The sequence below is a fragment of the Dendrobates tinctorius genome, unplaced genomic scaffold (assembly GCF_039654945.1).
Source record: "Dendrobates tinctorius isolate UK_male_01 unplaced genomic scaffold, ASM3965494v1 ptg000111l, whole genome shotgun sequence".
NCBI lineage: Eukaryota > Metazoa > Chordata > Amphibia > Anura > Dendrobatidae > Dendrobates > Dendrobates tinctorius.
Genome location: NW_027361779.1, coordinates 20,298,540 through 20,326,261, shown reverse-complemented (window position 1 = coordinate 20,326,261; position 27,722 = coordinate 20,298,540). Strand labels below are relative to the sequence as shown.

General features: G+C 40.1%; 1 protein-coding gene across 5 annotated transcripts in view; it reads right to left on the bottom strand.

Annotated features, from left to right (window-relative positions):
- The window catches only part of EPHA7 (EPH receptor A7), a 283,691-nt gene that overhangs the window by 181,118 nt on the left and 74,851 nt on the right, over positions 1-27,722 (bottom strand). For 4 of the 5 annotated variants that reach the window (XM_073589546.1, XM_073589548.1, XM_073589547.1 and 1 more), the window contains exons 4-5: positions 23,002-23,157; positions 19,012-19,347 (exon numbers count right to left, since the gene is read on the bottom strand). In XM_073589546.1, coding sequence (XP_073445647.1) covers positions 19,012-19,347; positions 23,002-23,157 — 492 coding nt within the window. Of the gene's footprint in view, positions 1-19,011; positions 19,348-23,001; positions 23,158-27,722 lie in introns of those variants that run through there. The other variant, XR_012234802.1, reaches the window with a different exon arrangement.

Here is a 27,722-nt window from a genome sequence, read left to right as displayed (position 1 = left end):
AAATGTCAATTTTTTCTTGCAGGTACGCTGAGATGTGCGGATTTTCCTCATAGAATTGCATTAGAAGTGGAGAATCCACAAGTAAAAAATACTCACATAGGTTTTACTGCATTTCCGCAGCGGATACGCATCAAAAATGCACGTAATCCGCACATGACGGTATCAAATACCAGAAAGTATCAAAACAAAGCAGCTTTGTTTAAAACATGGCATACCAACAAGGGCCGAAAACACACAGCATCAAAAACGAGACAAAAAAAAACACAAGTAAAAGAACACACTAAAAGACACAATGAAAAACTCAAGGAATCTAATTTACATCATAGGTGGAGGAAATCTGCAAAATCAAAACTCACAAAAACTCTTCAAGGGAATGTAGCCTGAGTTGGAAAACTGACTTTGGATACTGTATTTAAACAGAAGTAAAACGTCATTAGGGCGGAGTATCGCTACTGAACAGTCATGATGGCAAGAAATTCCTCAGTCTTGACTGACATCCTGCAGGCCGTGTTCGACATTACAAGTCAGCATGTGAGCTGTCCATGGAAGTGTTCTGGCCTGAGCTTCATATAAGTGCTATGAATAAACCAAACGTTCCCTCTACTCTTCTTTGGTCAGACCTCATCTGGAATATTGTGTCCAGTTTTGGGCACCACATTTTAAAAAGGACATAAAAAAACTGGAGCAAGTTCAGAAAAGAGCGACCAGAATGGTGACCGGTCTGCAAACCCTGTCTTATGAGGAAAGGTTGCAGGATTTGGGATTGTTTAGTTTGCAAAAGAGAAGACTGAGAGGAGACTTAATAGCTGTCTACAAATATCTAAAGGGCTGTCACATTGTAGAAGGATCAACTTTATTCTCATTTGCACAAGGAAAGACTAGAAGCAATGGGATGAAACTGAATGGGAGGAGACACAGTTTAGATATTAGAAAAAACTTTTTGACAGTTAGAGTGATCAATGAGTGGAACAGGCTGCCACGAGAAGTGGTGAGTTCTCCTTCAATGGAAGTCTTCAAACAGAGGCTGGACAGACATCTGACTGGGATGATTTAGCGAATCCTGCTTTGAGTAGGGGGTTGGACCAAATGGCCCAGGAGGTCCCTTCCAACTCTACGATTCAATGATTCTAGGGGTGGCTTGTGATGACAAACTGGGCCTGTGGGATATCATTCAAGTTTGGTGGTGGGAAATGACCAGTTTGATTGAGAAAAGAGAATTACATTTCTGAAGAAGTATCACTGTCCTAGATAACCGTCAGATGGAAAGACAGGTTCCTTTAAAAGAGTTGGCCAACTAACAAATATTAACTATCTCCTGAATCATGACATAACGACTTTCCATTTTTTTCCCTCCCCTCTTCCAAGAGACAAAACTTTTTTATTTTTCCACCAATATAGTCAGATGAAGTCTTGTTTTGTGAGACAAGTTGTATTTTTGAATCAGACCATTCATTCTTCCATATAATATACTGGAAACTGGGAAAAAAAATTCCAAGTGCATTGAAATTGAAATTCCTTCATTGCTTTTTCTTTTATTTACCATATTCACTATATGATAAAATTGATCTTACAATATGACTGTACAGGTCAGTACGAGTATGCACATAACAAACATGTATAGTTTTTTTAAGTAAATGAAGAAAAATTCAGAAATTTGTGTAAAAAATAAATTTGCTTTTGTCGCCATTTTCTGAGACCAGTAACATTTTCATTTTTTTGGGATATGGACCTCTGTGATATTTTTGCAGCATGAGCTGATGTTGTTACTCATACCATTTTTGGGTAGCTACGACGTTTTCATTGCCTCTTACTGCATTTTATTGCAATAGTGGGGTGGCCAAAAAAAGTAATATTGATGTTTTGATTTTTTTTTCTCACTAACCCATTAACCAATCGGATTAACTTACTTTATATTTTGATAGTTCGGACTATGTGTATTTTTTAATGGGGCAAAAGACGGGGGGTGATTTGAACTTGTGGTTTCTTTCTTTTTTTCATATTTTTAAAAACTTTTTATTTTCACTTTTTACTGTAGTTAATAGTTTCCTATGGCCGTGCACAAGTTCAATATTTCACATCAGTATTTGTAGCCAAACCAGGAGTGGAACAATCATAGGAAAAGTATAATAGAAACACGTCACCACTTCTTCAGATTTTTTTTCCCCCTTCATCAGCACTGCTATGAATCCCAACGGGATCGCTTTCACATGAGGATCGTAATGACAGGCATGGGGGTCATTAGCAGAGAACCCATTGGCACCCCGCAATCACGTAACAGGCGCGCTGACGGGAGCGTGGAACTCCACTCCCATAGTCACTCCCACCTCTCAGCGCCAGCTTCACTGCATAGACGTGAGAGGAACTATGAGCGTGGGGAGAAATGAATATTCATTTTCTTAAACAAACGACTGCAATTGTTAGCAGCCGGCTCCTGCGACCAGCTCCTCTGAGTGCATCAGATACAAGTTGATGTTCTTTGCACTGCAGATGTTTTTATAAAATACTAATATAATTAATATAGTTGAAGATTTTATCTGTTATTCTGGATTTCTCCCACTATTCAGTTTGATTACGATCGTCTTTGGCAGTGACGTCTGTTCCGTGCTCTGGAATGGAGGTGAATTTGCTTTTTCCCCTCTCTTTACAGGCAAACTGTCATTTCTTTTTCCATTGCATATGTGGTGGTTGTGACGGACGCCATTTTTGTCGTACACTCTTCTGTTTTCCATCTCAAGGCAAAAAGGTTTGTCCTAACATGCATTGGCACTAGCGCCATTCTGGCTGGTGCCAACTCATAATGGGTATGCATTTCTTTGACTGTTTTGGATTACAGAAATGAACAGAATGTAGGGTTTATGTGAAGGACTCTTGTTTAGTGAGTTGAATTGAACTTACACTGAAAGATAATTGTGAAAAAGCAATCTTAAAAATTCTTTTTTCACGATTATCTTGCAGGCTGCCGATCACCCAATGACTGAACAGTGCAGTACAAAAAAATCATCGTTCTTGATGGTGCATTGTCCTGTGTAAACAGGACTTGCGCTGCAGAGAACTATGCGCACTGAGTGATCTCACACAATTTTAGTAATATGTATGATAAGAACATCAAATATATATTATAATACATATAAAAATTATAGATTATATTTAATATACCGTATTCAAATAAAAAAATAGGCCAATTTTTGCATTATTAAATTGATTTTTGTGCCACACTATCAATACTGTCTGTAAAAAATTAACTTGCATTCTGCAGCTTGGCATAATTAAATGAGCAAAACCCAGAAAAAAAACAATGTGTGCATATACCCTAATGAAAATAAATAAGTAAAAAAGCAAGTGCATTAAATAATTAACATAGGCTATTTAGTAAACACTATTTTTGATCAAAAAAGCATAAAGCTGTCCCACCGGGACAAGGTATTCCCAATTGGGACAGTAACTACACTCTCTAATGTTAAAGGTACTGTCACACTAAGCGATATCGCTAGCAATATCGCTATAACTTGTGACGTTATAGCGATATTGCTAGCGATATCGCTGTGTCTGATACTTACCTACGACCCGCTCCCCCGCTGGTTATCGCTGATCGCGCGAGAACGTCCTGGACCGTTTCTCGTCGTCCACTTCCTGTGGCGCTTCCTGTGGAGAGACGAGCGTGGAGCCGGGCAGAAGGACGCAGGATCGCCTAGTGTGACTGGTAAGTAACGACCCCCGTCCCCAGCGATGTCGCTGGTGAGATCAGTCTGTGTGGCAGCTCACTAGCGACCACTTAGCGATGTACCAGCGATCCTGACCGCGTCATATCGCTGGTCGGGATCGCTGGTACATCGCTAAGTGTGACAGTACCTTTAAACCTACCTAGTGTGAACAGTGGCAGAGAGTCACCGGGTCCCAACCAGACACCCAGCTTTGGAGGGACTATATATGAATTGCCCCCATAATTAAATGAGTCCGGACTAGTTTCAGAAGTCTAATCATGCCTCACAGACATCCTACACACAGTTATCGCTTTTGTTAGGACCGTCGTCACATTGTGCATAAGAGTCTGGACAGGCGTGATTATAGAATCTGTGACCTGTCCACTCATGACTTATTTTCATATGCCAAGCAGTGGGATAAAAGTTCATTTTTAAAAGATAGCAATGTTAGTATGGCAATAAGGACCTTATACAGAATACAGAAATTGGTATATTTAACACTGCTTGGGACAGTCAGGGTATTTGTGGTTCAGGAAAATTAGAAGAGTGGTGGTTCCTTTAAGAAAAATGAAATATTTGTATACAAATTACAACAAAGGGTGCTGCTTTGTGCGCGTCTGCGTGTGTGTGCACTATGAGTTTGGTTTCTCGCCTGTCAATATTACATGGCTTATAAAGTTAAACAGCTGCAACATTTTCTTCTTACGGAATTGCTATCTGTTTAAATCTACTGTAGTAGTTTTTGTAAAAAAAAGAAAAAGAAAAAAAAAAGAAAAAAGTGTTCAGGCATGTTTATTTTAAAATGTGGCAAATCAACTGAGTTAAACAATATATTATTTCTAAATCAGTTTTCTTTCAACACAATCATATTTTACTATAGCAAAGTGCCATTCTACTAATGTGTATTTTACCATGTGGCTACGCATCATTTCTACTGAATCGAAAGAAAAGGCAAAATTTGTGTTTGTAGAGAATGATAAAAATAAAACCTTTGTCAGCCTTGAGATCTGCGCAAACAAGAGAAAATGTCCCAAGATTCCGAAACGTTCCATAAATTCACAATTCACTCAAACACGGTCAGTTGGCGGGGGGGCTACACAATTACTGAAGGGCGTTTAACAAGTTTTCTCACAAACTTAGCTGCTATTAGTCAAAGTGAAAAAACAACAACTGTCACAGGATTCGAGGCTAAATCCACAACAGAGACCTAGATCTTGACTGAAGTAAATGAATACACCTAAAAGACCTTATATTGTTATCGGATGATGGTGTCCAATCTGTTATCTCTCACGTGTTATGGCTGGTTAACTTCGGCTCCAAGCCAAATACATTCTGTTTAGTGGACAAGAAACTGTCGAAATAGTGGCTACAGAGTAAAAGCAATACAGTAGATGCTCCTTCATCCATAAAAACTAGACATAAAGGTAATGAAAGCATTACTTGGTAACACCAAAGTACCTATTAAATGTTAACAGTTTCAAAACGCTCCAAAAAATGCAATTAGGGTCTCAGTTGACCCACTAAATTGTCCTCACAAAGAACACAAAGAATCAAAAAAAGGGCAGAAATCCAGTTAGTGGTTGAAAATCGTTTACATTGACATGAAGCACCTAAAAGAGTTTATACACAAGTCTCCTGCTTTGAAAAAGTCTACAGGGGTCATGTTCTTGACTACACCCATCAAATCATTTTTATTAGCAATCGTGGAGAGATGGGCCATAGTGACACAGGTCCGATAACTGGTATCATGCAATCTTTAAATGTCTTTTTGCATCAATTTGCCTTTAAAAAATATTCTCAGTAGGCTTTCGAAAATAAAGATAACCCCCTTTTCACATGTGGGTCATGTAGGTTGTGGAACATGGGCATAATAATGAGAAACTCCTCTATTAACCAGAGTGAAGATCCGCCAACATGCTTACATCTTTCATACTTAGAGATTCATCAGCATGGCTGTAATATGATGCACAAGTTCTCCTGTATAGAATCATAGAATGTTAGAATTGGAAGGGACCTCAAGGGTCATCGAGTCCAACCCCCTGATCAATTCCGGGCGTTGGACGCGATGCAGCATAGAAATAACCGCTGATGGCTGCTGGTGATTATTGCTGAAACCTTGACAATTAGCTGATTACTGGACCCACATCAATTTGAAAAAAAGGTTGTCTTTTTGCGGCAAGTGGTTGAAAATATTGTACTATCATTTTCTTTTTACCCAATATTTAGTAATACACTACTTTGAGGCAAATGATAACACTTATAGAGGACATGCTACCACTTCTGACTTCTGTTACCCGATAGAATGAAAATGCTTAAGCACCTTCAAAAGGGAATCTGTCCTCTCATTCTGACCACCCCCAAATTGATTATGTGTGCGCAGGTTGTAAGAAAGACAGTAAAGCCATACCTTTATCATCACAAATGCTGCTCTGATGCAGAGAAATCCAGGTTAGAAATAAAATGAGGCTGATTGTGCTGTGGGCAGGATGGAGCACTTTCACTACTGTGACAGAGTCACTGGTGAAGTGATGGAGAGGAGATACGTGTCACTGCGCATGATGGAGTCAGTGATATAAAACCAGAATAGTTTCCTCCAGCACACTACGTGTTGGGACAGTTTATTGGAAGTTATATTGTAGTGACCTGGTCCAGACTGGGTATTCCCCTTTAAGTAAACCTGGACCGTGAGTAGCTTTTGTACACCTCAACTCCCCCCCTAAGTTATCCTTTTACTGTTATATGGTTTAAATGAATCCATTACTCACTAATCTCATATATTCATGATTTATATTATTCTCACAATGTGAAGTCTGACACAAGAATGAGAGATATCCTATTGGTCAGTGACCCTCTCACCAAGGTTCAATAGGAGGAGCTACCTCCAGTCTCTGTCTAGACAAGACAGAGATCTGGAAAGTTCCCAGGGAGTCTGGTTCAAGATGGGACCCATAGCAGACCTCATGTGAGGGGTCTCCTGACCCCTTCCAGGCTCTATGCCTGGAGGGTCATCCTTCTCTTCATCAAGACTTATAGCCAGGTCTAATGACTTGGATCTTCCCCTAACTTCTATAGCCAAGATAACACTTTTAACCCTGGATCCCCGCTGTCTGATTTAAGGCGTGTTTCTCCAGCATTAGTTCGCATTAAATGTGTACAGAAGAACCTATTGCTCTGCGTGTTGAGGAAATCGAGGGTCGCCCGCCTCACCGCAAATTATCCGTTATTTACTTCAAGTATATTTCTGCAAGTACCGTGACCAGCTGAGAAAGTGAATAGGGGATTTCAGGTCTGTAAATATTGCCATATATTCCCTCTTCTGCCTTTATGCTACCAAGAGGCTTTGAATTTCTTATAATTACCTACAAGTACTGCTTCTTCTAACTAATACAGGGTCTTAAAGCTCCAGAACCTCAATTCTGTGTCAGAATCCAATCCTGAACTGTATTGGACATGGATTCCCCACATGAATTGTAAACCCTTACTCCATGTTATTTCTCCCTGTTATGCTGAAGTAAAGCAGCTGTTATCCCCAAGACCTGTTTGTGGTTATTCAAATCAGTTGTGGACACTGCATGGTGGTGGATAACAGTGAATGGAATGGCCCCATACCAGGGCTGTTGCAATATTATGAGCTGGCATTAGTGGAGAATGACCACGTATCTCCACCTGCAGTGTCCTGACAGGACCTGTGTGATGTCGAGATCATGTGATCAATCACATGATGGAGGTGTCACATGGTCTGGGCTTAAATGGCTGACTGCCAGAGCTTTCCGTGTTCAGTGTGGGCCTGCAGAGGGAGCACTCCAGGAAAGTGTGTGCTAAGTCTGAACCACTGACATTGCTGCCTGTAAGCGGACTGATCTTCGCTAGGCCCCTCTAGGAAAAAGACTGTTTCTTTTTCTTTGTTTTTCTGTTTTGTCCAGAGGGCCATGTTTACTTTCCCAAGCTTGGCTTATACTGTCTTCAATAAACCAAGCATTTTCTTAAAGAGACAGTGTTCCAGTTATACCTCTGTGTCAAGCTGAGTGAGCCGCTCTACCACACTACCTTGCCTCCAAGTTCCAATCTCAGCCTTATTCCTCCTTCTATTAAGGTACTGTCACACTAAGTGATATCGCTAGCAATATCACTAACTTGTGACGTTATAGCGATATTGGTAGCGATATCGCTGTGTGTGATACTTACCTACGACCCGCTCCCCCGCTGGTTATCGCTGATCGCGCGAGAACGTTCAGGACCGCTTCTCGTCGTCAGCTTCCTGCGGCGCTTCTTGTGGAGAGACGAGTGTGGAGCCGGGTGGGAGGACGCAGGATCGCCTAGTGTGACAGGTAAGTAGCGACCCCCGTCCCCAGCGATGTCGCTGGTGAGATCTGTCTGTGTGGCAGCTCACTAGCAACCACTTAGCGATGTACCAGCGATCCTGACCGCGTCATATCGCTGGTCGGGATCGCTGGTACATCGCTAAGTGTGACAGTACCTTTAGGTGAATGGCAGTTAATCACCTAGTGAAGATTAGGCTAACATGCTGAGTGTGGAGCTGTGAGCCAAGGCACTTGAATTGCTCTCTCTGGCCCAAAGCACTTCCAACCTCATTTCCATATCACATCTTAAGTCGATTTTTATGCATCAGAGCAGCATTTTTGTTCAATAAAAGGTATGGATTTACATTGTATTTATATAATATACATGTATTTAATCAATTTGGGGGTTAGAATGAGCTGACAGATTCTCTACATTGCACTTGTTCCTCTGATATTTCTACTAAATATTTTTTTTATATACACTAAAAACAAGGTGTTACCATTACCATTATTATAGAGTGTGTCCCTACACAGACCAGTGGCCTTGTTTAGGGAATCATACATCCATTATGTAATTTATTAATACATTTCTAGGATGAAAAACAGTAATATTACAGCAAAATGCCTGTGCTGCTATTTACTAAAACAGACCTGTCAAGAATGGGGAGCGTCTCTTTGGTAATGGTGGAGAATAGAATATAGGGGCATATTTATCAATAATGTCTAATTCTTAGACCATGTAAACCTAAGACTAGACTAGTTTAATCAAAATTTTTGTTGATTTACTCTGTGTCAGAAATTTGAGCAAAAATGTTACACATTAGAACACAGCATATTTGAAAAGGCCACACTTTTTGCAAGACAAGGTGCAAAAAGTGTCTAAAACATATAAACATATGGTTAAGTCATGTAAAACAGTTTTTGGGAGAAAATCACTTCAGAATTATAGGGTACAGCAAAATGCTAACAATGTTTTGAACTTTTGACTTTCAGGCTCTGTATCGCACCATCCACTTACTTGAGGCTGACATTTTATAGACAATCATCTTGGATATCTCGCACTTAAATTTGAGTTGCAACTATTTAGCATATGATTAGTTATGCAGATTCTTGTCATGTCACTGCATTGTTACTGTTTAGCTCCTAAAGATCTAAATTTTGTTATTTTGTTAGTATTTTGTAAATCCACCATTGCCTGAATCCTTCTGGACATGCTCTCGATCAGGTTCAAACATGTGTCGACTAAAATTTGATCTCTGGTCTCTTCTACACCTTTCCAAAGTTGGTGCAAACTGGTCGACTTGGGGACTGTTTGAGGGCAATTCTAGCTCCTCTACTTCATTGACATTGAGCCATTTCTTCGCCAATCTTGAGGTATTGTTTGTGTTATTGTCATATTGGAACACTATGTCGTCCTTTTCATACCCATAGTACTTGAGTGTGCAAAGTAACTCATTTTGTAGAATACTCACACATAGCTCAGCATTGAGACCACCGTCGATCTTGGTCAAGTATGCAATGCCTTTGGCTGTGAAACAACCCCATATCATCAGGCTTCCTACATCGGACTTGACATTTCCTTCAATTTCTCAATCAGTTAGATCCTTTTTCCTGTCTTTCTTTCAGACCCATTTGCACCTATCAGAGCCTAGTCTATTGACTTTCATGTTATCACTCCAAATCACCCATTTCAAATTTTAAATGTCCACTTTTCGTACTTGTTTGCAAACTCGAACCGATGCTTGTTATGACAATATTGAAGTTGAGGCTACTTCCCCTTTTTTTGGGCCACCATTTCAGACTTATGTAATGTGCATCATACGGTGCTTGCATCGATGTCTGTGATCTCACTATTATGAAGCATACGAGCCACCTCCAATGCCGTGTTTGTCATGCCACAAGTGATAGACCTTGGAATGAGCCAACTTGTTGACACTGATATATTGCCTGGATGTCCACCTTTTGGCTTTTGAATGGATGGACATACTTCAATTCGTATTGTTCCAACTGTCATGGCACTCACATAATGCAGTTTGGCAATTTTTTTGGCCAAGAGACCACGAATGATGAGCTGGATGATGCTGTTTCTCTTTTCTTTGGAAACCGTCTTCATGGTTGCTCCTCGATTCGAACCAATGACCTTTCATTTAGGAATCAACCTACCGTATATACTCGAGTATAAGTCGATCCGAGTATAAGCCGATCCGAGTATAAGCCGACCCCCCTAATTTTGCCTCAAAAACCTGGGAAAACTTATTGACTCGAGTATAAGTCTAGGGTGGGAATTGCCGAAGATACTGGTAAATTTCAAAAATAAAAATAGATAAGAATAAATGCTGCACAGTGAATAATGGTGGCCCAAATACCGTAATGCTGCACAACATATGCCCCCATAAATGCTGCACAGTGAATAATGGTGGCCCAAATACCGTAATGCTGCACAACATATGCCCCCATAAACGCTGCACAGTGAATAATGGTGGCCCAAACACCGTAATGCTGCACAACATATGCCCCCATAAATGCTGCACAGTGAATAATGGTGGCCCAAATACCGGTACCGTAATGCTGCATAACATATGCCCCCATAAATGCTGCACAGTGAGTACCGTAATAGTGGCCCCAATGCATGATTTATTGGCCAGGTGATAGGATTACCGGTAATCCTATCATGTTGCTGCTGCCCCTGCTGGAATTAAAAAAAACAAACAAAAAAAAACACTATATACTCACCTCCGTTGCTGACAGCTGCTCCTGAGCGTTACCGGCTCTTCAATGACTCAGGCAGAGGGCGCGTGCTATCCACGTCATCGCGCCCCCTGTACGTCACTGCCAGAAGACGGAAGGCGGGAGAGAGCGGTGCGCCGGGAGAGAGAGGCGCACAGCGACTTGTAACGCTGCCGCCGCGGCCCTATCATCACCCGCCGCCGCCGGGACACTGACAGGCTGCAGGGGACCGCAGACACATACCGGGGAACGCGGAGACGACGGGGACCAGGTAAGTTTGAACTGTGACCCGAATATAAGTCGAGGGGGCTGAAAAACTCGACTTATATTAGAGTATATACGGTAATAATACACTGAGCTATTAGGGAATGTGAGAGCAGGTTGCATTTTGTAGTATTCAAGAAGAAAAATACTTTTCCACCACCAGGAACAAAACAGTAACAATGCAGTGACATGAAAAGAATCTGCTTAACTAATCATATGCTAAATAGTTGCAAGCAAAATTTATGTTTGAGATAGCCAACATGATTGTCTATAAAATGATGGTAGTCTCATGTTCAAAGCAGAAGTGGATAATGAGATATGGAGCCTGAAAGTCAAACGTTCAAAACATTGTTACCCTTTTGGTTTTCACTGTAACTTGATAAATATGTCCCAGTGTCTCCATATACCATGTCCTCTAACATAAGTTAGGCACATTCTGCGTCACATTAATGTGAGAAAGTCAAATGTATAACATCCATTGTCTATTATTACAAAATGAATCTCCGCATAAGAATTTAACCGTACCTAACTGTATTTGGATTGCACAGCAAGTCTTATACTTTAAATACAATAAAGTCAGTACAAGAAAATATATATAGTGATACCTGTAATGCGCTCTCATTATAGCTCTACTTTTTGTGATAATTTCTCTATATCTATGCTAATGTCAGAGCAAGACTAGGACCATGCAAGGTCGATTTTTATTTTAGGTTATCATATAGATAACTGGGGTTATGTGTTTATTACGCTACATCTAAATCACAGTTAGCCTTTTCCTAAGAACAGTTTTACATGGGAAACTCAATGAAGTTGTGAATGGGAAGCAGTTTAACATACTGCTATTTTTTTCTTTACAATGTTGTCACTCTTTGAACACTTTAAAACAGTGTGATGGAAATGGGCTTGTCTTTGTTAGTGTGATTAAAGCAGAAACCATAATATAATTTTTGCAAGCATTACAGACTCAATTTTGTTCTGTATAATGATTGAACATTTATGCCAATATCCAATCAAGAGATGAAAAAATTAAGTAATTCAGTCCCATAGGTGACACTTAACTGGCATTTTCCTTATTGCTTGCCTTTTGGCGGACTTCTAGCTCAGCTTCACTACGGTAGAGCTGTGGTCTGTGACTACAGTACAAGTACCGCCTCTAGGAGAAGCCTACGGTAGTCCGAGACACACCTACAGTCTCATCATTGGTTCAAAGAGCTGCCGCAATCTCCTCTCAAGCTGCTGTGCCTCACCATGAAATCAGTGTATGCAGAGCGGATTTACGGTATATTACAGCATAGGCATAATAGTTCTAAAGTGAAAACGACTAAATCAAAAAAAGAATATTATCACACAAGCATATACTGAATCAAACAGCTTTATAAAGGGGGGAATCTCAAGGGTCACTTATCTGGACGTAGGAATGTCATGGTTGTTTTCCTTTTAAATATATCCTTCTTTTGTCCTTGTCGTACTGACCAGGCAGGGATAGCAGATTTGCACAAATATCCCTTGTCACATACTTTGCTACAGGACATACATCATCCTTTCCAGCTCATCCCCGATTAAATTTACTGGCTAGCAGCAATTGCCTCTTCCCCAGAGCCTGACCCACTGGTAAACGGAACAGACATTGCTTGGCTTCTACATTCCCCGCGATTGAGCTTTTTTAATTTATTTGCTCCCACTATGTGCTACTGGTTAATTCATAAAAAATATAAATAATTCTTATTAGCTGAAAAGAAATGTTTCTGCACTTCCAACTGATGCATCTGAAAACTTAGTTCTTGATTATGTTCTCCCATTTAGCCCTATTACTTGGATCAGTTGTTTAAAGCTGTTAATGATCCATCTGGATCAATGTCTTTGGCTGTAGATATAATTTACTGCATTGTTAGATTAGTACAGATGTTTTTATAGATGGCTATGCTCCATTTCACTGGCTGCCTTTCCACAGCACATTTCTCCATCTAGGCACAAATGAAACAAATATAATTATGACGGGTTTTTCTGTGATGCTCAGCTGCAATCAGCCACCAATTAATATTTTTAGCACAGGCTCTTATGCATATAAAGAACATTATAATTATCACTGCAAATGTAATCTTATTTTCAGAATGTCAGCACTCTCGCGGTCAGGCATGAGAGAAAGCTGTCAATTTTCTATTTATACTTAATGCAAAGTTGATCAAACCAGAAATTGTGGCTTTATTTTCACCAGGATGGGAATACAGAAGGTAGAGTTCAACCATAGCACATTACATTTAATGGCTTCTCTGGGGCAAGGTTGATGACTTTTATTAAGCAGAGCATATAACATGCTCATACTTTGTAATCTATTGCTTGCTCCAACTCGGTCCCCAAGTGCCACTGTCAATCCGAGAGTCTACAAGAGGGAAACGTTTGCCCATATACAGCTTGTCCACGGATGAAGAATACATACACAGGGATCTACATGCATATCCATAGCTCATGGATGTTAAAAATAAAAACCTGCTACTCCATCTGACCAGAATTATGCCCCGATGCACATCGCTGTTCTCACAAACACCAGCTTGCCTTGGTGATTTTAATTCTGGGATATTTCATTCAGTCTGTAAAGAAATCCTGTGTATATATATATGGTATATATATTGGTAGTATGGTCGGACATCATTCCGAGGAAAGTCTGGTATGGGGCAAGGTCGGTCCAAGATGTAAATAGGGCCAGGATCAAAGTGAACAGGGCAATATCCCACTTTATGGTGATGAATGGGGCGATTGTGGTGCGACATTGGGACCTGGAATCAGGGGAAGGGGAATTTTGGAGAAAAGATGGGGTCCATTTGAATGCGGTAGGGCTAGACATGTGGTGTCTGGCCATACAGGAAGGCATTGAAAAGAGCTTAAAAGTGTGGAGGGACATAAATGTCTGAGGGGATCAGTTTATGTTGGTGGCGTGGGGGGGAGGTCCTCGAAGTTGGTGATAATAAATAGCGGCTCGGAGGGGGGATCTCTACAGGTCCTAGACTCCCCCTTAAGTGGATTAAGTGGACGGGAACATTTTGGTAAACCTGTGGGTTTGTGGTGGACACTGACCAGGAGACTCTTGTTTCATGTCTTTGGGCTGGTGTTTAGCGGCTGAAGGCAGGACTCTACATTGGACCAGATTTGGGCTTTAATACGAGGATGTTTTTAATTTCGGGGCTTCGAGGACCGTCCCCTCCTTGGTAGAATGTTTAAAAGTCATTAAATTGTTATGTTAATTGTTAATAAAACGGCTGCTGTGGCCAATTTATCCAAAGTTTAGAGTTGTCTTGTTATTTCACGCGAAGGACCGGAAGTGGTGGGATGGATTGGCTGGGTGGCACTTGAGGATATTGGGAGGCTCACAGGTATCACGAATACCCAGTTGTCAAGTATTAAACCCTTAAGGATATGAATTATGTTTAAAAAAAATGCAAATATACAGCTTTGGCAAAAAAATAAGAGACCACTTTCAAATGTTCAGTTTGTCTGATTTTCCTCTTTATAGGTATATTTTTGAGTAAAAAGTAAATTGTTCTTTTAGTCTATAAACATCTGACATGTCTCTGAATTTCCAAGCAATAAATTTAGAATTTTTTTTCTGACAAAGAAAAATGGTCAAAATGAAAAAAAAACAGTGATTTCAGGCCTCAAATAATGCAAAGAAAACAAGTTCATAATCATTTAGAAACAACAATACTAATGTTTTAACTCAGGAGTTCTGAAATCAATATTTTGTGGAATAACCATGATATTTAATCACAGCTTTCATATGTCTTGACATGCGTGCCACAAGTCTTTCACACTGCTTCTGGTGCAAAAATGTAAGCAGTTCTTCTTTGTTTGGTGGCTTGTGACTATCCATCATCCTCTTGATTACATTCCAGAGGTTTTCAATGGGGTTCAGGTCTGGAGAATGGGCTGCCCATGACAGGGTTTTGATGGGGTGGTCTCTTAATTTTTGCCAGAGCTGTACATGTAATTGTCTCCAAAAAATTGTGTACATAATTTATGATATTACATGTAGAGAGTACAAATTTGCCATAATCAGGGTATAATTAAAGGGTTCAGGCTCCTTTAATCCCGTAACAGAATTCTCTGTTACCCATGTGAATGGATACCCCACTGGGTTGTCTTGCTCTATTCTTTTAAGCACCTTGCAGTGCAGTATGTCCAAAGACATACTGATAGGGAATTTAGATTGTGAGCCCCATCGGGGACAGTGATAATGTGTGCAAACTGTAAAGCGCTGCGGAATATGTTAGCGCTATATAAAAATAAACATTATTATTATTATTATTATTATTATTACCACCTTGCACTATTTTTGATTGTCTGAATTTTTGAATCTACCGTACATAATAAAAGTTATTTTTTTACTAATATACGCTGAATAGATATTACAATAATTGGACAAAACCATCTGCCATATATTTTCTAAAATACCAGAACCAGCCACTATTAAAAGTAAGGCCAGGTAAAGAATGAATGAGCGAGAATTCAATGGTGGACATAACTTTTAGAAAATACAGCTGGTTTATTTGGAATGACTGCTGCTGCAAGGAAAAGTATTATATTGAAAAAAGAAAATGTGAAAAGCACAGTAATGCACAATACTTGTGGAATGTTTTGTGCTTTTGCCTCACATAATTTTAGGTTCAAGCAAGGAAGCAATGAAATAGCTTGTGGACAACACTACTGAAATAAGGTTTTTTTCCAAGTTAACTAAACAAAACAAAAATATATCCAGAGAAATAAAATATACAATGTGGTCGACACACTGGCCCTTTAAATATTGCATGTATGTCATTCCTAATACCGTATGTATTAGAAAAGTCTAAAAATATTTAAAAACAAAACAAAACAAAAAAACGATCCCGACTAACAATTGAAAAAGGAATGAAATGGCTTTCTTCCAGCACATTGCCAAAACCCATCTACCTTGACAAACTACCTCCATTCAATTGAATGGAGCTATGCTGTAGTGAGTGCTGGGAGCATTACCGTGCAGGTAAATTCTGTAGCCGCACTGAACTAGCGCTCTGGCTCCATTATTTTCATGTATCCGCAAAATCAGAACGTCATGAGATACTTCTAGAATATGTGATCACTTATACTAGTGGAAAAAAAAAACGTTAATCAAGAAATAAAGATATTATTGTATAGGCGGACTTCTAAAATGACCCTAAATTGGGTTACAGCAAAGGAAACGTATGTAAGAAAGTGAAATGTTACGTGAATAACCGTTAACAGGCACAAAGGTAAAAGTCAAAGCAATATGATGTGTCTCACTACGGTAACTCAACGCAGGTTATTCTGGTCATGGTCATAATTATATAAAAGACTGACAAACAGAAAAACAGGTGTGAACAGGTGCAAGCCAAGAGAGCCATTTCCATATGTAACTCTGAGGCCGGGATCACACATGCGAGAAATCCGACACTGCCACCGGTACTCGGGAGCGGAGCGTGCGACTGCATGTATTGCTATGCGGCCGCACGCTCCGATCCAAGTGCTGGCGTAACATGCGAGACTCGGTCGTGTTTCTCGCATGTGTGATCCCGGCCTAATTAGGACATCGTATCCATAGCTCAAATTCTGTCATCTTACTGTGATCCGATTTTCTCACATGAGAGAATCAAAGCAGAGGTGCAGAGAAGACGGAGAACTTAATCCATCTTCTCCATTGTCCCTGTGAGCATATATCGGACAGCACTCGGCGCTGCATTCTGATGTTTTACATGCCCACATAGACTGGTATGGGTGCACATAATCCAAATGTTGGAGCTACTCACAGCATGCTGTAATTGTTTTCTCATGCAGAATCGGAATGAGAAAACAATCACAGATTTGCACTGCCCCATAGCATAACGTTAGTACGAGTGCTATCCGATACTACATTGGACAGCACTCAGCCGTGTTATACGCCAGTGTGAGCAAACCCTTAGGCTATATTCACACAAGGCGTTTTTTCAGTGTTTTTTCTGTAGCAAAACCTGCTCTCTTGACAGAAAAGAAGCACCATCAAAAAAAGCAGTTTTTGGTGGGTTTTTGATCCGTTTTTCAAGATCCCAAAGTTCAGCGTCGATTACGCCACAGAAGCATGAACACAGGTCACCAATACAAGACATGAAAAACTACACATAGAAATGTAACAGCTGGGGGAGGTGAATAGGTCAGGAATAATTTACCTAAGACCCTGGCAGTGCAATGAGTTTGTAGGACACTGTTTACTTTCACACTCTGGTCAACCATTGAGTTGCTCAGGCATTGTTCAATCTCACACCTTGGTCAGCCACAGGTATTGTTCAATCTCACACCTTGGTCAGCCATTGTTTACTTTGTACGTATCACTAATTTAATCAAACTGTACTAATCTCAACTAACATCTCTGGTGACCAAGACAAGAAAATCAAAAAAATAAATGGGCTTCACATACTGCCATACTTTTTTTTTTTTTTTAAATTAATAACGCTGTAAAACCGGATACCTGCATTTTTCCACGTTTTTCCCTCGTTATTTTTCACCATCCATTGAAATCAATGGGTGAAAAACGCAGACAAAAAACACTGAAATCAAGTGACATGCTCTATTGTGAAAAAAAACATGCAAAGTACAAAATACTGATGACAAAAAAACAAGCTGATGATTAAAAAAACATTTCTGAAATCTCAGACTTTGTTAGTACTGTAAAACGCAGCTGAAAATTTGCATAAAAAAAGCATTGAGAAAGCGCCTAGTGTGAACACAGCCTTAGGCAGGTTTCACACACCTCTGAAACAGGGACCATTCTTTAAGTGGAAGACCTGGCCCGATAGCTTGATTCCCTAACCTGAGCTACGTGCTTCATGTATGCCTATATTGCCATTAGATCAGATCTGGCTATCCAGATCTTCTTATGCGAGAATCGTCTGTGTTTACCAAATGAATCTAACTGGCCTTAATATCTATGCATCTCTGGTCACAAATTCAAAGTTACATTAAACTACTAATTTAAACAATATACTTAAAGGAAACCAGACAAATTAAATCCACAGTCCTTTCTGCTGGCAGAATAGTTAAGACCAGAAGATAAGGAGATTGATATATACCGTATTTTTCTGATTATAAAATGCACTTTTTTTCCCCAAAATTTTTGGGGAAATGGGGGTGCGTCTTATAATGCGGATATACCTTACCGGCCGAGGTGGGGCAGGGTCCCAGGGTCACTGATAGAGGAGGCAAGAGTGGAGCGTTGGTGCAGGCCGCAGGCTAGGATGAGAGGGTGTTCCGATGTGCATCGCTGCGCAGATGGAGGTCTTGGGACCAAGATCTTGGGAGATGAGATCTCAGTGCTGAGATCTCATCTCCTGAGATCTTGGTGCCGAGAACGCCATCTGTGCATGCCCCGGCAGCCATTTTCCCAGAGTCCACCGCACAGTAAACCATGTAAGGCTATGGCCTTTCACAAAATGTCGGCAGAGCCCCTGCACCACCGAACACCTGCAGCAGTGCACATCGGAACACCCCCTCATCCCAGCATGCGGCCTGCAGCAATGCTCTACTCTTGCCTGCAGCAATGCTCCACTCTTGCCTCCTCCAGCAGCGACCCCAGGACCCCACTTCACTGCAGCCACCACCCCTGGTAAGCAATAAGACGCATCGATTATAATAAGCACCCCCATTTAATTAAGAAAAAAGTTTTTCTCCTATTTTTCACCTCAAAATTTGGGGTGCGTCTTATAATCCGGTGTGTCTTATAATCCGCAAAATATGGTAGTTTTGTGGGAAATGGTTCACTATACCTTGTATTTTATTAATTTAAATCCCTACTCAGGCGTCAAGTGGGCGATCCTAATCAGTGATCGACAGTGATCTCTGTATGTACAGTGATAAAGGGAAGGCTGTGAATTATTGTGTCAATCTGTTCGCTGGGCTACAGACAGTGACAATGGAGAAGGAATCTACTGAGAAATGAATTGCTTAATTAGCAACTTTTAGCCATCAAGTAAATTATACCTTACAGAAATATTACTTACCAGCTTGACCAGTGGTAATACTGACTGCAGCAAACAGTCTTTGCGAACGGCTTAGGTCAGAAACCCCATTTACAGCTTCAACTTCAAAGGTGTAGTTGGCGTGTGCAAGAAGGTCCACAACAGTAATGTAAGTATCTGTTAATCCACTTTGCTGAGGCACGTATCCCACAGTATTCCCGCAGGGTAGACATTCCCCCTGCTCCCAGCTGCACCTTTTGCATATAACTCGATAGGTGACATCATTCCTTCCACCATTATCCGCTGGAGGACTCCATTCCAGGCTGACTGTTGTCTGGTTGATGTTGAAAATGAGATTCTGTGGAGCTGAAGGTGGTCCTTTTTAAAAGGAAAAAATGAAAATATGAACTATTAAACAACAAATTATTATTAATGTCATTTTTACATATACAATACTATACTTCATGCGTTTTGTACACATGCTGATATATGAAGGATGGGTTTTGCTTAGATCTACTGATTTTGAAGGGAGAGCATTAAAGGTTAATTCTGCCGTAATTAAAAAAAAAAGAAAAACGCTTTATTGTTTTGCTATTGTACTTTTAGATTTCAGGTCTAACTTTCAGATTAAGATGAAAATCATTCACTATAGGGGAGAAATCCCTTTATTTCAGTTCCACTGTAATTGAATTTTAATCCCTTTATTTTGCTAAAGTAAACTGTAGGGTGGTTTGTTTATTTCTTTTTAGTATTTACTGTATTTTACTGATCTACCTAAAAAGATACTGATACCACTATAGTAAGTTGTACAAAAATTGAACAAACTGGGAGAAAAATGCTTACTGATCTCACATAGTTGAAATATGTTTATGGAGATAAGATTCCACCAATGGTGAGGATTCTAAAAAAGTTATATTCAAAAGATATTTTATGTAATAAAAAAAAAAAAAAAAAAAAAAAAAAAAAGAGGACCCATGCCTACTGCTACTGATATGGATCCAAACGTCGAAGAAGGTTTCCGCTTTTTATCGACATAATTCAATATTTTGCAATCTCCACGCATCAAATTATTCAAAAAGGGCAATAACACATCACAACGTGAAATGAAAAAAGTATAAAATATTGTGTTTTTTTAGTCAAATACAGCAAAACAGATTTAAGGGCACAAGCTTGGTGTAATATGAATGCTGTAAACAGTCCAGTGAACGATCTGAAACCCTTTCATTTGCCCAAACGGTCTGTGCTTCATCTAACAGTACGAAATTTCGGCCAGTGTTCCAAGGGTGAAAGTCTAGGTCTCAGAACACAAAAAAGCTAAGGTAACATGACCGATTTACATGTTATTTATACTGTAGGTGACAATACAGATGAAAAATATTGGCTTTACCTATATGAAAAGAAGTCAATTTATTAAATACAGTGGATGAAATAAATATTGAACGCGTCACCAATTTGCGAAGTAAATACATTTCTACAGGTGCTATTGACATGAAATTCTCACCAGATGTCAGTAATAACCCATCCAAACCACAGGCAAATAAATCAACCAATAAATTATATGTAATAATTTGTAATGACATAGTAAAAAAGTATTGAACACGCTTACAGAAATTTATTTAATAAATTTGTAGAAAAGACTTTGTTGGTAATGACAGCTTCAAGACGCCTTCTGTATGGAGAAACTAGTCGCTTGCATTGCTCAGGTGTGATTTTGGCCCATTCGTCCACACAAACACTCTTCAAATCCTGAATGTTCTGTAGAGTCCTATGAATTCTGGACTTTAGTTCTTCCTATACATTTTCTGTTAGATTCAGGTCAAGTGATTGGCTATTCTATCAGTTTTATTTTGATTCTCTGAAACCAACTGAGAGTTTCCTTGGCTGTGTGTTTGGAATCATTGCCTTGCTGAAATGTCCACCCTCACTACAACTTCATCATCCTGATAGATAACAGCAGATTTTTATCAAGAATGTCTTGGTACATCCATTCATCTGTCCTTCAATTAAGTTTGCCAGTGCCATGTGCTGAAAAACAGCCCCACACTATGATGTTCCCACCTGCAAACTTCACTGTTGGTAAGGAGTTTTTGGGGTGATATGCAATGCCTTTTGGCCTCCAAAGATGGTGTCTATTATGGCATTCAGAGAGTTCAATTTTGGTCTCTGACCAGGCTATTCTCTCCCAGTATTTCACAGGCATGTCTAAACGTTGTTGAGCAAACTTTAAATGTGTTAAGAAATTACTTTTTGTTCAGAAGTGGAGTCTTGCATTATGAGTATGCCATGCAAGATGAGTGAATTATTTATAGTTTTCTTTGAAACAATTGTACTTGTTGATTCCAGGTCTTTCCATAGTTCACCACAGGTGGTCCTTTGATCTTGGACAACTCTTCTAATAATTATTTTCATTCCTCCTTCTGAAATCTTGCAGTTTGCACATGGTCATTGACGGTTTTTGGTGAAATGATGTTCTTTCCACTTCCGGATTATGACAGTGCTCACCGGAAACTTCAGTATTTTAGAAATTCTTCTGTAACCAAGTGCTGTCCGTCATTCTTTGGGTACAGTGATACTACAGTAGTTTTAGTCCAAATGCTGTCTATTGAAAAAACAGACCTCACATAGGCAGCACTCGCAGCGAAAATACCGGAAGCGCGATGTTAGCGTCCACTGTAGAATGCCTGAAAGCTGTAGAACTGTAATAAACTCGAAGGACCCAGAATATCACATTTTCCTACACTGGACTTGAATAATAAATGTAACCTTGCAGACTATTAATAAATACAAGTGGGACAATTTTCAAAATTTGCATTATGCCCATATTATGATAACGCTTCTGTCGTTATTAATTGAATAATGCTATTACTAAATTAAGGGATCCTAAATATCAGCTAGAATACAGAATAAACAAAATTTAGTAATAGCTGACAGTTGAAAGAACATTCAGCTGAAATAGGGTTATTTAAGTCACACTCTGTGTGACTGCAGACTTTTGAATCCCCCCAGCGGGTGCACTGCGGGTATTCGCCAGTTTCCAACTAAGGACTGGTAGGCATGTATGTGTTATACATACACCTGGCCAATACCCATCTAGTGGGAGTGGCCTCGCTTGTATTGAGCAGAGTCCGCCTTCCATTTAGTGACGGGGCCGGCCAGTGTACAAGTGTATGGAGAGCGAGGCCATGCCCACTGGTCGTGAGTATGTATAAGGCCGGGGTCACACTTGCGAGTCTGATGCGAGAAACTTGCACGAGCCTCTCTCAATACCCAGCACTGCTGCCGGTACTCGGGACCAGAGCTGCGGCTGCATGTATTTCTATGCAGCCGCACACTCCGATCCCAAGTGCCGGTGGCAGTGCCAGGTATTGATGCGAGTTTCTCGCATCACACTCACAAGTGTGACCCCGGCCTAACTCATACAAACACTCTGTGCGTAAGATGGGGGGATTCATAAGTCTGCAGTCACACAGAGTGACTGCAAACCTATTGATTTTGACCGGTCAATCCTTTAAGGTGTATTGGCACTATGAAGCCAAAACCAAAATTCCTAGTGCTAGTTGACTCTACATTCAATTGACAACAAAACTTCTGAGCAAAATGTGCACCGAATACCTGCAAAAATGTAATCACGGTAGATTTATTGAAAGAAACCATGATTACAGATGTTGATAAAGTCCATAGATAACAAATTAATTAATTACCCGAATTTTAAAGTCAAATTGGTACTTTAATGTAAAGTGCCTTGAACAATTCTGGAAAAACTGGGCATAATGCGGATGTTGGTAACTCTAAAGACAAATGGTCAGGATAGTATGGCCCACTGCACAGAGTGAAGGCTTCTCCAATGTATATACTATAAATCTTAGATGAAACTCTATTTTCCTTTCTCTTTGGCTACCATGTCAATGTAGCAGCTTTCATTAGTTAATATTAAGCATAAATGAAGACTTGCCATTTTTAGATATGGGATGCCAAATTATGTATGACAACTTTCCAGTTGATTAAGCAGTGTCATATTAATGATGAACTCACTTGTACATGCGATATATGATGGATCGGAATAGGCTCTGTAATAACCATCTTCACAGTCACAACGAGATGAGCCTTCCCTGTCGGAGAAGCTATGTGCTGGGCATCGGGAGCACTGCAAATCTTGTGATGAGGATTTATAGAAGCCACGGCCACAAGCTATGAAGAGGAGATAGAAGAAAATGTTTACTTACACAGATTTATAGCTACATAAAGATATTTTGAACATTTCCAAATTTCATTCAAAGTGATTATCCCAGGCATCAATTTATAATTAGGATGTCAGAATATGCAGAAATATTTTATCTAAATTTACATCCCAATCCTCAACTTATCTTATTCTGATACCACCTACTCATGTTGAGCAAAGAAGAAAGTTAAAGGGGTTGTCCACTACTAGGACAACCCCTTCTTAAACTAAATGCTATGCCCCGATAACATAATAAAACCTGTACTCACCTCCCGTGCCGGCTCTGTTCCAGCGGTGTCGGCACTCACTCTCCCCGGGGCTCTCGTGCGATGGAATGACATGTGATGTCCCGGAGCCCAATCAGCGCTGGCGTCACTGCCTCTGCTTTCAGACCAACTGAACATGAAGAGAAAGCCAGGGCCACAGCTGATCCAGTCTTCCTGTTTATGTTCAGTTTGTCCGAAGGCAGAGACAGTGGTGCCAGCGTTGATTGGGCGCCGGGCTTCAGTTCTCATTCCACCACATCACAGTCCTGGGACTGCGAGTGCCGACACCACTGAAATGGAGCACCATGGGAGGCGAGTATAGGTTTTATGTTATCGTGGCCGAACATATTGTTTAAGAAGGGGTTGCCCTAGTAGTGGACAACCCCTTTAAGAAAGGAAATCTGTAGCTCATTCTGCCCCCTCCAAAAACCTAAATGGGCATGGACTTGCCAAGTAATCTAAACCATAAAACTATGTTGTATAAAAAAAAGTTAACTTGCTCATAGCTTGGCATCTGCCATATTCATTTGCTGCCTGCTCCACCCACCGGCGCAGATGGAGTTTCCTCTTGTTTAGGGTGAATTCACCCTTGCCTTTGGTGGCTATACAAGATCTGCAGGACTCACACAGTCTTTGCCCTCTACCACTATGTAATATTATTATTGCATGCAGCAAAATTTAATTGATCAAAGGGATTGTCCAACTTTTAGAAGAGATCCAAACATTGCAGATAAAAGCTAGAAACTCTACCAAACGGAGCTCACTGAAGCATTCGCATATAATCCATTCTGCAGCAAGCAATAATCAGTGCTGCACAGAGATTATAGATGGCTAACAGTGCAAAATTTTAAATTAACTGCAAAAATTATTTTAGCCTGCTACTCCCCCCCCTAAAAAAAGAAAATAAACTTGCATTTAAGTTAGAAAATAAATATCACCAAAGGTGGACAACCCCTTTAAACTTAAGCCCTATCCCTGAAGTTAACCTGTGGAGTTTCTCATTATGCATAATACTACATTGTATTTGTCAAATGACCGACTGCTAATATTCAGCTCCCCCCTATACAACTGTCACTGACCTGTATTAGGGAATCTGACACCAGGTTTTTGCTACCTCCTCTTAGAGCAGCATAATGTAGGAAAAGAGACCCTAAAGGTACTGTCACACTTAGCGATGTACCAGCGATCCCGACCAGCGATATGACCCGGTCAGGATCGCTGGTACATCGCTATGTGGTCGCTAATGAGCTGCCACACAGGCAGATCTCACCAGCGACATCACAGGGGTCGGGGGTCGCTACTTACCTGTCAGACGAGGCGATCCTGACATCCTCCCGCCCGCCTCCACGCGTCGCTCGTCGTCACAGCAGGAAGCGCTGCAGGAAGCTGACGACGAGAAACAGTCCAGGACGTTCTTGCGCGATCAGCGATAACCAACGGGGGAGCGGTCGGAGGGGAGTATCAGGCATAACGATATCGCTAGCAATATCGCTATAACGTCACAAAAACCAGTGACGTTATAGCGATATTGCTAGCGATATCGCTTAGTGTGACAAGCCCTTAATTCCAGTTATATATAACTCATTTTACTAGGGACAGCAGTTGTGATACAATCATAGTTTTTAGATGTAACAGAACACATAAATCAAACGCTGCCCACTCCACAACTTTCTTTGTACATTGTCTATTGACAGCGAGCTGCTTATCACAGGAGGGGGCATGGTCAGACTAGCAGGCATGTGAGAACCAGCCCTGGCAGTAATAATCTCTAGGTGATAAAATCTTCACTGTAAGTAAACATTAGCCCGCAGCCTAATAAGTGAAACATCCTTGAAATCCAAGTTTCAGCCCCTATCTCCTGCTGTCTTCAGAATACATAACAAGCAATGCTATAAAATAATTAATCTTAGAAAACATTGATGTTATTAGTTAAAAAAAGTTTATTAAAGAAAAAGGTCAGCAGCTCAATGTGTGTCCTATATCATTCCATACCGCAGGACTAGAAAAAAATATTTGCTTATTGTGTAGAGTGTTCTCCTTTCACCTTCGCCTGATGGATATGAGCCTGCATGATTGTGTAACACGTCAGATAAGAAAAGCAACAAAAAAGGTAGGAGAGGTTTGCCGCAAGCCAGCCACTGTCAGCGCCATCTTTAGAGGGTGGCCCTGACAACAGGCTGGGAAGGGTCTGTTGTCAGAATCCATCTGGAACTGCACAAAACAATCTGAATTATTTAGCACTCATATCAATTACAGCATTAATTTGTATAAAAGAATATAAATTATTGTATTTAGTGTTAATGAGTTTTTCTAGCCATAATTACAGCAATGAATCTGTGCATAGACAATTATGAGGCTGTAAAAGAAATCCCGTGTGATCTGTTATTTGGTGGGAAAACGCTCTCTGGGAAGGCATGTAGGGGTCACAAAACCATGTGCTATATCTGTCCAGAGAGCCACACTAGTCTTTTGATGAATTGGAGAGTGGTGGGGGAAGGAGTAGAAAAATAGCACAAAAAAATACCCACAGCAGTTTAATGAAAAGTTCTTAGAGTCCATTCGATCCTAATAGCTTTAGCGGATTTTTTTTTATAATTATGCTATTCATAATGCAATATACGTTCTGCAATATTACGAATAACTAGAGAATTTGTTATAGGTCTCGTGCATATGAACGGGCATTGGAAATATCCTGCAGAAACAGCCCATTGCCAGATAAAAAAAATTGTCACTTTCAGCCCCAAAACTCAGACAATTTGTTTCTCACTTGTCATCTATAGAAAATCATTTTTTTTTTAAATTTGTTTTTAATTTTTACAGAAGGAGATTAATCATTTAATTATTTAGTTTGTTATGCTGCAGCATTAATTACAATGTGTCTGTAAAAAAGCGAATTCTATACTGTGACTCCATGAGGCATCCGATATTTTATGGCGCACCCATAGACTTTAATGCGCGAGTCTCATCTGATTTATGAAGATTTAAGAGACTAGTCCATGACGTGATTTTTTTCACAAGCAAAATTGGTCAGTGATAAAAAAAAAAATGATCATCTGCACGACCCTATAAAATAACATTCGTCCGAGTGTTGGCCGGTTTTTTATGGACAGTTGTCGGCCTGAAAATACGTTGCTGTGAACGAGTCCTTCAATGCAGATGTTTAGAAGGGCCTTTTGCTGTGAAAGTGAAACATTCTTACTGCATTTACGTAGCAGTTTTCTTGATGATTGCATCTGATCACTGATCGCACGATGACTCTTGCAATTAGACCTACAGGGACCCAGAATTGAATAGGGGTCGTCTTATAATTAAGGTAGAAATATGGGTGTAATAATATATGGAAGCTGTAGAAGCCTCATGTCTGCAACCCTTATTCATCCCACTATAGGATCAGGACAAGTATAACATCTTTATTATCCTTGGTTGCATCAGCTGGCCAAACATGCAAAAAAAAAATACATAGAGTAAATGATTTTCCTTCTGTTGACTTCTATAACAAAGAAAATCTATTGTTAGGACTGTGGTAAAGGGGCTCGAGTCATGTGAAAAGTATGCAGTGGGGGTGCAGTTGGAGAAGCAAAGCCAATTAGCTTTTATTATATTTTTTATTAAAATGTTAACACTACCAACGTTACTATGTGGTCTCTAGAGATTTTATATATTCACTGCATAATAATCCAAAATGAAAAACAGCAATGAAGATGGAATGAAAATGCTGTCCTTACAAGGAGACAATTCCCATCCTACAACGTTCAAAGTATAGTCAATTTGCCTTTTTCCAATTAGCCGTTTTACTTTTATATTTCTTTTTGTCATCAAATCTGGTAGAAAAAGGAAATCAAAGGCCATCAATGTGCTGCAGACATCAGCAAAAGTAGTACAAGTCACGAACAGATGGGTACTTATTCAGTATAAGGCAATGTGGTATAATAGCAGATCTATTTAAAGGAAATCTGTCAGTAGGATGAACCCTCTTAAGCTGTCTATATGGACATATAGGTCATAGGAAGCTGAATAATGTGATACCTTGACATCTGCGATCCGATGTCTTATTCCAGAGAAAGCCATGCTTTTCTTATAAACAAATGAGCTGTTAAGATCTATGGGCCGGACACTGATCTCCCTGAAAATCTGCCTCCAGAGATTATTTTAAATGAAAGGAGGAGTTATCAGTTTGATATTTAATGACCGCTCTCCTGATCTCACTTCGGAGCTGTGTGTGATTATACCTGACACATCTGCAGGTTCCCCTCAGTGCTTCAGCTTCC